The sequence below is a fragment of the Nelusetta ayraudi genome, unplaced genomic scaffold (genome assembly GCF_046127955.1).
Source record: "Nelusetta ayraudi isolate G7.1 ecotype Tasmania unplaced genomic scaffold, CSIRO-AGI_Nayr_v1 ptg000002l, whole genome shotgun sequence".
NCBI classification, from domain to species: domain Eukaryota; kingdom Metazoa; phylum Chordata; class Actinopteri; order Tetraodontiformes; family Monacanthidae; genus Nelusetta; species Nelusetta ayraudi.
The window spans coordinates 12414203-12427997 of NW_027466052.1; the positions used below are offsets into that span (position 1 = coordinate 12414203).

At 49.7% G+C, this 13795-nt stretch overlaps 1 protein-coding gene across 5 annotated transcripts in view; it reads left to right on the plus strand.

Annotated features, from left to right (window-relative positions):
- znf821 (zinc finger protein 821) overlaps nt 1–13529 on the plus strand; it is a 16551-nt gene extending 3022 nt beyond the window's left edge. For 2 of the 5 annotated variants that reach the window (XM_076024492.1, XM_076024467.1), the window contains exons 2-6: nt 5827–5958; nt 6130–6248; nt 7473–7571; nt 7811–7977; nt 8960–13529. In XM_076024492.1, coding sequence (XP_075880607.1) covers nt 5827–5958; nt 6130–6248; nt 7473–7571; nt 7811–7977; nt 8960–9935 — 1493 coding nt within the window. In that variant the 3' untranslated portion in view covers nt 9936–13529. Of the gene's footprint in view, nt 1–5826; nt 5959–6109; nt 6249–7472; nt 7572–7810; nt 7978–8959 lie in introns of all 5 variants that reach the window. The other 3 variants (XM_076024483.1, XM_076024475.1, XM_076024500.1) reach the window with 3 other exon arrangements.
- Nucleotides 13530–13795: the final 266 nt, after the last annotated feature.

A 13795-nucleotide genomic window follows, 5' to 3' on the forward strand; every position in this document is an offset into this window, starting at 1 on the left:
TATATTGAAATAGCATTGTATCTGTACCAATTGTGCACACTGCCGTATCCACTTTATGCTTCTCCCTTTAACAGCCACTGAACACAGAAGCCATAAGGAAATATTGTGCGCGTCTCCTGTGGGAATAAATCATTTGTGTTGCTCTCCTTGTGGCCCAACACACCCCAGGCCACAGAGAGCGTAATCTCCCAGAGTTCTGTTCTGCCTTGGCTCTCCTTTCTAAACATAGTGTGTTTAAACTGCTGTTGAAATACATCTCGCACTTGCCACTGCCGTAATCCCCGTGTGCTAATGAGCTCATTTGCCGCTCCGTAACACTTCCACGAAAGTGGAAGAGTGGAAGCTGAAAACTCCTCGGCAGGGGATTTAGTCCAGCGTCACGTTATGGCACGGGGCCACGTCCGCGCACGTCGTGTGAAGAAAAAAAAAAAACCCACAAATAACAAAAAAAACTCACAACGTTCGTCAGACTGAAGAGCAGAATCTCGTGACTGAGGGTCTCTGGATTCACGGTTCCACCTGTCTGTTCTAGTGAGCCTCGCACGCGGAGCCGTTCCCCCTGAGAGGGTCAGGGGCTGAGACACAGACTGACTGACTGACTGACTGACTGACAGAGCAGACAGTCTGAGACACACACACACACACACACACACACACACACTCCCAGACAATGACGGCACTGTCTGTCTGTCTCGCTTTTTTCGTCTTCACTTTGGGTTTGATGAACACATGCGCCAGGAAGAACTGCAGGTTAATCAGGTTAATTTGAGGGGGAAGTGCCAATGGAGGAAAGAAGCGCTTGTTCTCATTGATGGCAGGAAATAGAATTAGATGCACGTGGCAGCGGAGCTGTTTCCACAAACCCTGAGTGGAATAGAAGTAAAAGGTGTGGCCATGGAAAAATGTCAATTAAAAACATAAATACATAAAAAAAAAAGTTTTCACCCTCACGCGAGGTGCTAGTTTATATGTTTTGAATAAAAATGCATATTTGGCTAACTGCAACAACACAGTGAAACACTTATTTTGTCTTTGCACACGTTAGTAGGAAGTGGCCCGCCAGTGCACGATGTAGCAGCTTCCACAAGAAGTTCCATGTATTGCGTTGCCTAAGTCGTCAACAGTTAAAAAGGTTATTCTGAAGTTTTGGATCCACACTTGAGCCGCATTCAGAGCTTAGCACATCCAGATTGAAACCGGATGACTATTTTGTAGTCTGAACGGTCACAAAACACATGAATGACATCCAATTTTTGCAAAATGGATTGAAGCCACCTTAAGAAGTTGAACACAGCAGCCCCTGGACAGAGGAGGAAACTCATTGGACTCACAAATCCATTTAGTTTTTGCCGATCTCGCAATTATGACGTCACACACTAGACGCGCTGGACGACGCCTCGGCTCCCATGTCGTTGCTGCAGAAACCTGTCGGATGGGTCAGTAATGTGGCCCAGTCTGAACCGAGCCAGATCCCATTTGGACACTTGCTAAAAAACAGTGTGGACAGTCAGCCTAAAAAAATTGTATTTGAGAAGGAATCTGATTTGAATCAGATTCGCCTGCAGTCTGAACGCAGCCTTGGTCTCCTCTCAGAAATCCCAATCACTCCACCGCCACAAGATCTTTGGACGAGGAAAGAAAACACTTTCTAAAATGACATCATCGGGCGGAGAAGCAGCCACTTTGCAACCTGGCTATTTGGGAAAACCTCTCTTTTAGTTGAGAGTTGTCTGACCGGAGTGAACCAGAGTTGACAGTTTGCTATCACTGCGGTCATGCAGCTGGACGCCACTCGCTGCCTTCCTTCCTCCCTCTACTGGCGGAGTTGCGGCGAGTTCGCAGCAAGATTAGATTGACGTGTCACTGTCTTTTCATTGGTGCTAGATTTTTGTCTTTGTTTGCCTATCAGACGTGTAAATATTAGAATTTGCAGCGTGCGGGTGGATATTCAGGTGCCGCTAATGGCCCCCATTATTCATGCAGTTTAGAAGAGTGAGAAGTGACCAGACGCCTGGCGGCTCCGTCCTGTTGTGGGCGTGTGTGGGCCCTGGCACTTCCTCCGGATTCAGACGTGCTGTGTGTGTGTGTGTGTGTGTGTGTGTGTGTGTGTGTGTGTGTGTGTGTGTGTGTGTGTGTGTGTGTGTGTGTGTGTGTGTGTGTGTGTGTGTGTGTGTGTGTGTGTGTGTGCTGGAGGGGACGGTGTCTAGAAAGGAGGGTGCTCTGAATTCAACAGGACCCCTGTCGCTGCGGGTCCGAGTCGAGTTTTGGCATTCTGTCTTTTGTCTGTTTTGTTTTGGGGCGACCCCCACCCCTCCCCACCCTCCCCTCCCCTCCCGTCCCATCCCGCAACCCTTCACCCCCTCCCCTCCCCTCCTCCCCCCCTGTCTTTTTCCCCCTTCTGTGTGTCTGTTTGGCTGATGAGTTTTGTCTCTTTGTCTGGATCCAGTCAGACACTGCGTCACCTCCTGCCTACAGACACACAGACAGACAGACAGACACACAGACTCGCTGGAGATAACATCACAGTGGCAGAGACTGGGAGGAAGGCAGAGGAGGGGTGGGGTGAGGGCTGGGGATGGTGGGGGGGGGGCATGAGAGACAGATGTACAGACAGACAGAGCCCCAGCAGCGGGGGGATGGGAGCCCCTCGCACATCAATCACAGGCTTCTTGCCGGAGGAGTTGAGGGTTCAGCATTGAGAGCCGGTTGCAGGACCCGTTTACACAGAGACGGCTTTTTTTAATAAAAAAACGTCAATTTTCGGAAACGCTCTCGAAAAAAAAAAACGCCTTTACACGAAGCTGTCTTCACATGGAGACTCTGGACTGACTGAAAACGATGTAGTACCTATGCCAGGCCTGTTGTGGTCTCTGTGTTTATATGAAGCCGGACAAGGCGGCGGTTTCCAATTTATACACCCAGGGGAGTGTTTCAGAAAATGTTCGCAAAACGGCGATTTCGTGTAAACGCAAGCCCGAAAACGACAAAATATTTTACCGTTTTCAGAGAAACTCGTCTTCATATAAGACGTCTTCATACAAACCCTCAGTGGTAGGGCTGGCGAGCGGCCGAGCGCCGGACCCTCGACACTCGAACGTCAACTTCTCGCCAGTGACAGAGTGACGCCTGACAGGGTCGTCCACCTGCTACCGGGCCGCGCTCTGCAGTCGGAGCTAGCTGAGGAAGGAACAACCGGACAGTTCAGGCCAAACCGACCTGTCCTCAGAGCGATGAACGTGTCGGGACAAGTGCGACCGACGAAACACTCCAACAATTAAAGCTGCAAGCAGCGTTCAAGGGACTGAGCCCACCGTGGCCGAGGCCTGCCAAGGGACGTTTCAGTTCGATGGTGTTTCCAGGGGGATGTTGAGTGTATTGCGACTTTTAAAGGCCATAAAGTGAAAACAGTTGAAATAGTATTTAATGATCAAGATCTTGTCTGGGTTGTAGTAGATTTTCAAGTCCTTAATACTTACGGTTTTTGACTTTTGCGCTTTTACACATTTTCAAACAAGTGAATATGGCTCAATTCTGGTTTGTTGTGTTTCAAAGGTCAGAATTTACGAAAACAAGTTTTTGATATGCGGAACGCGTGGGTTTTCGTCACGTCTCTACGACCTTCCTAGAGAGGTGGCGTTCTGGAGGAGCTAGAGTTTTCATTTCTTCTTCAGATTTCAGTTTTTTTGCAGCTGACCTGTGTGAAAAATCTGGTTAGGATTGAAGCGTTTCCAGGGGGTGCAAATTAGGGTTCAAAGCCAAATAATAATAAGAAACATACAACATTATATTAGATTATATTACATTACAGAATATTTATTTCAAACCAAATAAAATCATATCACACGTACAACATAACAAGAAAATCCACAGGACACCATATAACCATATAGCGAACATGCACAACAACAACAACAAACACTAAAAACACCAAACATGTTTTGAGGGATGGACGAAGCAAAGCTTATATATTTCCAACCCCTAAATCCAATCGGCTCTTCACCCTGGCGATAGACTGAGTTGTCCGATCGCCGGGTCTCAGTCCCTAATAAGCGGCGGCGGCGGCGGCGGCCGGCAGGACTGGAAATGTGCCGCATATGGAGGCCTGGTCCTCCCCCATCAAGAGCTGCCTGGCGGCGTGGACGAGGAAGTTGCACACGAGCGGCGAGGACAGGAGGGCGAGCCAGGCTGTTCACTGTGTGGGTGGTACTGAGAGAGCGAGAGAGAGAGAGAGAGAGAGAGCGAAAGAAACACACTGAGCAGCAAGTCAGTCAGCTGGAGGAGGAGGAGGAGGAGGAGGAGGAGGAGAGTGCAGCAGGCTGCTGCTGCTACCCCCACGCCCCCCTCCTATCGCACGTCACCCCCACCCCCCACCCGTGGGACTGCAGCCCGGCTGTGGAGCGGCGCAGCTAGCAAACGCGTCCGCGGCTGAATATGAAGTGGGGGGTTGTGATGCAAATGACGTTAATGTGTGCACACATATGTCAGTGAGTCGGACGCGCTGCCGCGGCACGAGGCCCTGCTCATTATTTCCCATCGCTGTCAGAGAGCGGCCCAGGCAGCCCACAGGCTCTGTTTCTCCGTGTCAATTCAATTCAGTTATACTTTATGTTTGAAATGGAGGCCTTATTGTGAAAAACTGACTTTTTCGGCTCTTTGATCAGTCTTTGCATGACATGCATTACATTTTTTTTAAATTTATCATTAAAGAATATACTTGCAGTGCAATGAAAGATAGATAGATAGATAGATAGATAGATGTACTTCATTGATCCCAAATTGAGAATCTGTGTGCAACAATTAACCAAAGGAGATGTGCAAAAGACAGTCAAATTGTGCAGAGGCAGATGGGTAAGCAAGGTTTTCTAAGCCATGAGTGCACTATTTGCCATTGAGTCCAGGAAAAATGTCCAGAACGCTGTCTTGTCACACAGCTTGTCACACAGTTAAAGTGACTTGGAGTCTTTTTCGCGTTGCACCGACTACGGAAAATCACCACTTGCACCTTTTTTTTTTTTTTTTTTTGTAGAAGGGCTCGTTTCCGTGCTGCTGCTCTTTTGGTGGAGGTCGCTCGACTCTGCGTCACGAGCCCAGCTGATTGTCGTAGTAACGCCTCTGCAGACGCTTTTTAAAATAAAAAAAATGTGGACGAGGCGTTGCTGCGTGAGTGCTAGTAGGCTTTTTCCACGCTAACTAGCAGCAGCTGGCCAATCGCAAGGGAGTGGGCCGTTCCAAGATGTTGTCGCGTGTGTGCATGCGTGCGCGTGTGTGCGTGTGTCTCAAAACAGCCTCTTCAGGCTGAGTGAGAGAACTGCTTCTTTTGCGAGTAAGTGGACTTCCAAAATTAATTTATTAACCTGAAAATGGCCATAATAGGGCCCTCTTAAAAAAAAAAAAAAAAAAACTAGCTGGCAGCAGTGGACTTGCACGGGTTCGTATTGTGACACCCCCCCCACCTCCCAGTGTGATTAGTGTGCAGGTGCATGTATTCTTGTTTAAAAAAATTCATAAGTTCTTGCGGTTTGCCGTGAGAAGGAAATGCAGTTTTGACGTTGCCATGGTGATGGAACACTTATACAGTTAACCCAATGCAATGGATGTGTAAAAAAAAAAAAAAAAATCTGTCAATCAAAATGATGAAGTCAGACGTGTTCTTCACATTGTTCGCGTCGTACGTCTCCTGCATGGAAACCTCCGCACCTCCAGAGCTGAGCTGAGCTCGTTGGATCAAACGAAGACTCAAATGCCGGCGAGTGGAAGCCGCTGGCCTCTGAACCGTGTCGCCCCTCGAGACTGAGCGCCTGCTGCTTGTCCCTCCTGTGTCTCCAGGGCCCTTCCACACTCCAGGCATCCCGCCGCTTCACCACACCATTAACATGGACGGCAGGGATGAGTTCACAGAGGACAGCGAATGCTGCAGCAACAACTCGCAGGAAGTCCAGGAGCAGGATAGCATCTCAGGTACAGGCTGGAGCGCCGGGACGGAGCAGCAGGAGGTGGAGGTGGAGGAGGAGGAGGAGGAGGAGACTGTGTGGGACGTCCCGGGACTGAGGGCTGTTAGTGAGAGTAAGCCCTGCTCTGTGCTCTGTTGTCTGTCTGTCTGTATTGATAGGGCTGTGTTTGCCTCCATAGAAGACAGCGATAGCGACCCCGACCACCACGGCGAAGACTCGTCCTCAAACGCCTCCGCCGACGACCACATGAGCACCAAGAGGTCACACTGCTGCCTACGAGGAGGCGGAGTCAAAGAGGTGAGAGGTTTCGGGCGCCGGCGTCCCCCGAGGGAAACGTGAAGACGTCGGTCATCGCGGTCGTTCGTCTCCTTAACGCCACAGCAGTGCCATTCTTATTTTTAGTGCAACACTGCAGGTAATACAACAGACTATGATGCTATATGATGCAAGTATTAGGGATGCAAATTATTGATGAGTTGCTCTTTCCTGTCACTACACTGTCATAATGATATTAACTACTACCCATGTAAAAAATGTTCAATTAATTCAATTAAATTCTGAATCGACAGTTAATCAATAATCGATTAATTGTTAACATACCTAGTAAGTATGTAGTTACCGACAAATATCTCTACCACTTTGATGCCCGCTTTAAAAGAGAAGATTTGCAATCGGATATTACAGTTTTTACCAGTGTGTAAAATTTGGCCTGATTTATGATTTTTATATTGATAAATGCCTAATATGCTGCCAATAAGTGTATTAATAAAAGTATATACTCGCAGTACAATAAAAGTGTAGTAGATAGATAGATAGATAGATGATAGATAGATGTGTTAGTCAATTTCTTTTTTAGTATATTAAATTCCCTCCTTAAAACGTGAGAACGCAGGGAAACTGAAACATTAATAAGGTTTATTAATATAATTCTAAATTGGGCGGGCCGGATTAGAAAGCTTAATGGGCCGTATATGGCCCGCGGGCCATAGTTTGCCCGTGCCTGTTCTGGAACCTTTCCGACCTGCTGACGGGTGCAACTGAAATGATGGAACAGAGTGGTGTGCAGGTGGAGTTGCAGCAGCAGCAGCAGCAGCAGCTGAGAGGCTGCGCTCGGCCTCGAGCAACTGGGCTCCCGGTCCCAGCCAACGTGTTCGCGTGTACGTCGACCTTCTGCACTGGAGCTCCGTTCATGAGTCACACGTGTGTGTGTGTGTGTGTGTACGCGTGTCACCAGTGAGTGACTCACTTGGATTCACCTCTTCCACTCACCTCACCGACACAAAACGCCCTCTCAGGAATCCCTCCGACAGACAGAGGGGGCGGAGACATCGGGGGAACCCGAGAGCTCTCGCGCGCGCGTTTGTCCGAAAAAGACGCGGTGACCCGAAGTGTGTGTGTGTGTGTGTGTGTGTGTGTGTGTGTGTGTGTGTGTGTGTGTGTGTGTGTGTGTGTGTGTGTGTGTGTGTGTGTGTGTGTGTGTGTTTTTTCTCATTGATTTTAACGCTGCCTAATTCTCCCCAGGAGAGCGAAGAAGGGGCGGATCACGGCGGCCGCTTCGTGTGTCCTCTGTGTACGCTTGATTTCAGCAGCCCCGAGAAGCTCATTTCCCATGTTTACCAGGTGAGAGCACGCGAGTGCGACGGGCTCCAGACACAACCGACCACACTCTCCTTTTTTTCTTTCGCTTTTGTTCTCCAAAGCCTCCCTTCTTCTTGAACTATATTCCGTTCCGTAGCCTCCTCTTCCCAGCTTCCCGTGTGCGCGGCTTCTTCGAGTTTTGACTAGAAGCCCAGAGCGGGCCTGGCCTGCCTTGTTGTGCGTTGACACACTGCTCTCTCACGCTCGGCTGCGTCCCACAGCACACCGCCATGATGAGCAGCAGCAAGAGCTACGTGTGCCCGGTGTGTGGGCGGGCCCTCAGCTCCCCCGGCTCGCTGGGACGGCACCTTCTCATCCACTCCGAGGACCGGCTCTCCAACTGCGCCGTCTGCGGCACCCGCTTCACCGACACCAACAACTTCAACAGGTCGGGGCTCCGCGGCCGCAAGAGACCGCGCTGGCAGTCACGAGTTTGGACACAGCCTATGAATTCAATGTCTTTCCCTTTCGTTCTCATGACTGTTGACATTGCAGTTTCTCACTGAAGGCATCGAAACCGCGTATGAACACAGGTGGAATCATGGAGGAAACAGTGAAAGTGTGAAATAACTCAAACACGTTTTACATTTAAATTCTTCAAAATAGCATGAAAAGCGTATTTAGTTATTTAAGGTGCTGCATGATTACATATATGTTGCTTTGATGTCTTCGGTATCTGTCTGCAGTGTAGAAAGTTGTAAATACGTTTCTGAAAACATTGCATGAGAAGGCGTGTCCAAACTTTTGACTGGTGGTGTAGTTCAATTTATTAGTGGCTCACACAGTTTTGTATTTGTTTATTTAAAAAAAGGTTTTAAAAAAAATCAAGCTAATTCTGACATGATAAACAATGAGGTTCCGGATTCGGCAGAGATTCTCCAAGACAGGAAGCAGTTCTTGACGATAACTGTCATGTGACCAATTCTCTCTTGATTTCTTTTGTTCGGACAAATGGAACACGTAAAGATGTTGCCTTCTTCAAGAGAATCAACCAAGACAGAATGAACGTTTTTACTCCATGTCATGTGACCATTTGAATTTGTACGTTGCTCAGCAACAGCCCCTACTTTGAAACACAATAATATCGACAACATAATGTAATGCATACAAACGAGGTCAAAATGTGTCGTTGAAGAAAGCGCTTGTAAAGACTAAAAAAAGCAAACCGATGTTTCTTGTGCCGTTTTCCACAATTGCAAAGCCGCACAATTTAGATCAGAATCGGGAAAAAGCTGTTTGATTTAGAAGCAACTCTGGTCTTGATGATGTCTTGGTCTACAGCACTAACACACACACACACACACACACACACACACACACACACACACACACACACACACACACACACACTTGCTGTCTCTGCCCCACAGGGAGAAGCTCAAAGACGTCCTGGACTTGGCCAGGATGGACGTGGCTGCGGGGAGGGGCCCCTGCTCGCTGTCCAGCAGTCCCATGACCAGCCCCGGCCCGGGCCCGGGTCCCTGCCACGGGTCGGGCCCCAGCCCCAGCTCCTGCCAGGGTCCCCACCCCTGCGAGGCTCCCGACATCAACCCCACCCTGTGCCAGTCCAGTCGCACCTGCCACCAGGGACCGAGCCACATCCCCGGCCACGCCCACCTCCACAGCCACGCCCACAGCCACCCCCACCCCCACCCGCACCCGCACGGCCACGGACCCTGCCCGGGCGCCGCCCAGGGGCCCTCCTACCCCTCCCTGCCCGACGGCCTCCTCTCCGAGGGCCTGGCGTCCATCCCGGACGCCCTGAGCGCTTCCTCCTCCGGCCTTCCGCCCATCCCCGACATCCTGGGCCCGGCGCCGGTGCACCCGGCCGGCGTGCTGCTGGTGTGCAACGCCTGCGTGGCCTACCAGCAGCTGGCCGACGCCCAGTCGCCGTCGCGCAAGTGGGCGCTGCGGCGCAAGAACGAGCCGCTGGAGGCGCGGCTGCATCGGCTGGAGCGCGAGCGCACGGCCAAGAAGAACAAGCGGGCGTGCGAGACGGAGGACGAGCGCGAGCTGCGGCGGCTGCGCGACCGCGAGGCCAAGCGCATGCAGCGAATGCAGGAGTCGGACGACCAGCGGGCGCGCCGGCTGCAGCGCGACCGCGAGGCCATGCGCGCCAAGCGCGCCAGCGAGACGCCGGACAAGCGGCAGGCGCGGCTGGTGCGCGAGCGCGAGGCCAAGCGGGTCAAGCGGCGGCTGGAGAAGATCGACCCGGCGCTGCGCACGCAGATCGAGCACGACCCGGCCGCCATGGCGGCGCTCACCGCCGACATGAGCCTCTTCCAGTTCCCCTGCCCCATGCCCGTCCCCGCCATCGACAACGGCCTCTTCATGAAGCTGCCCTAGGCCGGACCACTAGGGGGCAGCAGAGGGTGGACGCCAGTATTCCAGACTGCTTTGTTAAAAAAAAAAAAAAAAACGAAAAAAAGTGACTTCAGTTTCTAATTTATTACAGTGTAGTACAAAAAAAAACAAAAAACCTTGCGAACAGGGTTGAGAATGTTTCACCGTGCTCGGATGACGACGTTGATGCATGTTGTAAAGAGATTCATCTGTTGGTGCGTGCAGGCTGCTGGACCCACCCACCCCACCCCGACCCCACCCGACCTGACCCCACCCTGACCCCACCTGACCCGACCCCACCCTGCAGCGTGTCGCTCCTGCAGCAGTTCATCCTTCTCGTCAGGACGATGGTTTGAGGATCATTTTCTTGTCTTTTTTTTTTTCTTGCACATTCAGTGACAGTCGAGTGGGGACGTCGTATCCGTAGCTCACTAGCCCCCCCCTCCCCCTACCCTCCGGTCCGCTCGGCCTCACGCCTCCGCTCCGAGGTCGGGGGCCGAGTGGCCGCTGATTAAGATTCCCCTTCAGTCAAACTACTACCTCAGCCGGGGCCGTGGTGTCGCCCTCCGTCTCGTGGCTTACTGCGTTCCAACACCAGGCTTCCAAAGCTCCACCCACACGTGCTGTACACTCCCACACAGAGGACTCGGGTGTTTTTCCTGTTTCTTTTTCGTCTCATGCTTCATCTTTATCGCTCAGACACTTTGACAGGACACAAACACTCACACAACAACTGATTTCATTATGAAGCTGAAAGATTTGTCCTCTCCAACGCAGCCCGAGCGAAGAAGAAAACATTCCTCCTCGCGTCTCCGAGTTCGCGGAGCTCTTCGCTCCGTTCCGTTCTCGGAATCGTTGCCAATATTTTTTTCATTCCATTGTAACGCATTAACTTCATTTTGCCAATGTCATTTTTTTATTTTATTTCTTTTTTGTACTTTGTGTTACAGGGCTTTTCTTTGGCTCATCAGAAACACTAGTCTGTGCTGCTGTTAATGTACTGTACAATACATTAGTTACCTCTTATTTTTCTGGCTCTTCAGATTCAGGAATATTGTGCTAAAATGTTCTCGTAAGTGAAGCAGTTCGTAATGTTACTTTATTCCATGTTACTTGAATTCTGCCCAAAATTACGTATTTTTTTTTGTAACTCTGAAAGAAAATGGCAACATATAAAAGTGGGCTATTATCATTATTATTATTATTTTTTGTTTTGTTTTGTTTTGTTTTGTTTTTCCAGGTGATCAGATAATCACTTACTCATCAGTCATGCGCTTCATTAATATTCCGTGCGTGTTTGTATTTTTCATTTGACATCCTATGTTACAAGAACTGATAAAAGAAAACTATTTATTGGTCAATCCACTGCTGAGCACTGGGGCTAATTTTTTTTATAACGCCTACAGCCCAAACAGGGAGGGAGACCTTCATCGGACTGTCTTCATCACCTCACCTCGTTCCGGCATATAGTTATGCAATATGAATATTTTTCTTGTGAAAAATGTCAGGTTCATTTGTACCCGTCGTATTATTTAATAAATAAGAGGGCATGTTTGGGTATCCGTGATTGAATTTATCACCTGTGAGGGTGACACTTCTAGATATCCAGACAGCCGATGCTTTTTGTGCATTTTCCGTCGACATCCAACATGAGTGGATTTGTGATGAAGTCACCGGGATGTGATCGTGGTGTCTTTTAGAATTTAGGACTTGAACCAGGGTTCTTGCATTAGGCGGTGTAGTCCAGAGTTTACCTGAATTGGGGTGTGAATATCACGACGCGCAGCTTCCTTCCCTGAGGTGTCTTACCAAACCTTCAGTGCAGCTGCTCTCTGGTCAGTCAGTTGGAGAGCTTCTCACTGGGTCTGGACTCGTGGTTTCAAGCCTCACACAAGGAAACACCCAGCAACCCAGTTTCCAGCAGCAGGAAACAGTGTTGAGGGTTTTTTTAAACCAAACCCCGACCCTGACCTTTTTGACCAGGATGTCAATTCCCACTAGAAGCACACTTGGTTTTGCAGGCTGCTATGTAAACGTTTCTCACTTTGATCCTCCGGTCCTCTGGTTAAAAATGGCTGTCAAGGAAGAAGGCAATTATTAGTTGAATCTGTTAAAGGTAAAGCAGTTTTACCATCTTAAGAAAAAAATATTTTAAAATATATATATATTTTAGTTTTTCCAACTAGAAGAATTGCACCCCTGCCACTGACGCAGTGCCCCCAGCTGGCCTGGCGTCAAACTACAAGGTGTGGTTGCCTGCCCAGTCGCCGACCCGACTACTCTGTCTTCTTCTCTTCCTCCTTTTCTTCCAGCAAGAAAAGAGATGCTGATGTTGGTGAGTGTTGCCATAATACAAGGTGTGTGTTCCCCACTTGAGGGTGCTGGGCAGGCAACCACAGTTAAATACTGTAGTCCTAGACCAGGACCGCCACACAGACTGCATCAGTGGCAGGAGCGCACGCCCACCCACCCGCACCCGAACCCCCACGACCCCACTGGGTTTGAAACTATCATTTCAAAGTAAATGAAATTCTTAGCGTTGCTTTGAATGACAGTTTGTACACCTTCACATCCAGGCTGCTTCACTGGAGATCCTCCGCTGGTGATGTACTTTGTACAGTGGCGATAAAACACGTCACTGTCTAAACGCTCGGAGAACCACCGGCTCCTCTCGGACTTCGCTCGTCCTGTCGCAAACCATTTGCGGCGTGAAAAGAGCGGCTGTGAAGGTTCGTCGTCAGCCGCACTCCGTCCACCTCCGTGACCGCCAGCCGGGCCGAGGGGGTGGGTGGGGTTTCGGTTTGGATCTGGGTTCCGCTCGTACCCTCTGTGGTTTCTTTTGGCAGTACGTCAAACCTCTATGCAACACGTGTGATGGGTTTTTCCGAGGGAAACGATTCCGCTCGTCAGTGAAACTATGCAGAATGCAACTTTGATTTTAAACAGACTTCAGCGTCAAGCGTTGACCTTCTCAGGCAATCCAACCCTGGGGCTCAAGAGCCTCGATCCGACAAACCCCACCCCCGGTCCCGAACCATCCACAGACCCACCACGGGACCGCCGACCCCAAACACCTTCCCCTTCTCTCAGACTATTTGGATTGATAGAAGGAGCACCGCGGTCCGACAGACTGCAGCTGGCCGGAGACTCCAGCAGTTCCAGCAGTTCTCTGACCGAGGACGAGGTCGGCACTGCGGGTCGTGGCCCACTGCACCTGCCCCACGATGGTTCCATGTGTGTTCTGCTGTCAGTTTAATGCCTGCCTGTTGGTTTTTTCTTCTTCTTGTTGTCGTTGGTTGTTTTTTTTAATCAATCAGAAGATGATGTTGAACTCTTTGGCCTTTCTATATTCTATATCAGGATTTTTTTCTTTCCTCTCAATGTCCATGTTTACAGTGCAGTTCTCTCTTAAGAAGGCCAAATGAATGAGCTACAAACCCCGAATAGGAAAAAGAAAAAAAAAAAAGAATATTCATGCTTGCTGCTATAATGGGAGGGCACTTTGGAAATGCCGTCCTCCGTTACGGGACTAACAAAATGTACAGAGCGCAATGACTCCTGGTTTTAAAAGACAAATAAACATCAACTTTACAATGACGTGTGCTCAGTGGTTCATGATTATCAACAGTGTCACATTCTCGATCAATGACTTCTTTGCAAAAGATTCAAAGCGTGTCGCTTCATTTTAGCTGCTGAAGTTGCAGTTGAAGTTGATTATTAATGAGATCGTTCTTGCAGCCAAAACAGAATGGGCTCCACGAACAAACGAGACTGAGTAGAAGCACCTGACAAGATGGAAGATGATTGTACGGATCCATCCATTTTCTACACCCGCTTATTCCTGACTGCTATTCAGGGTCGCG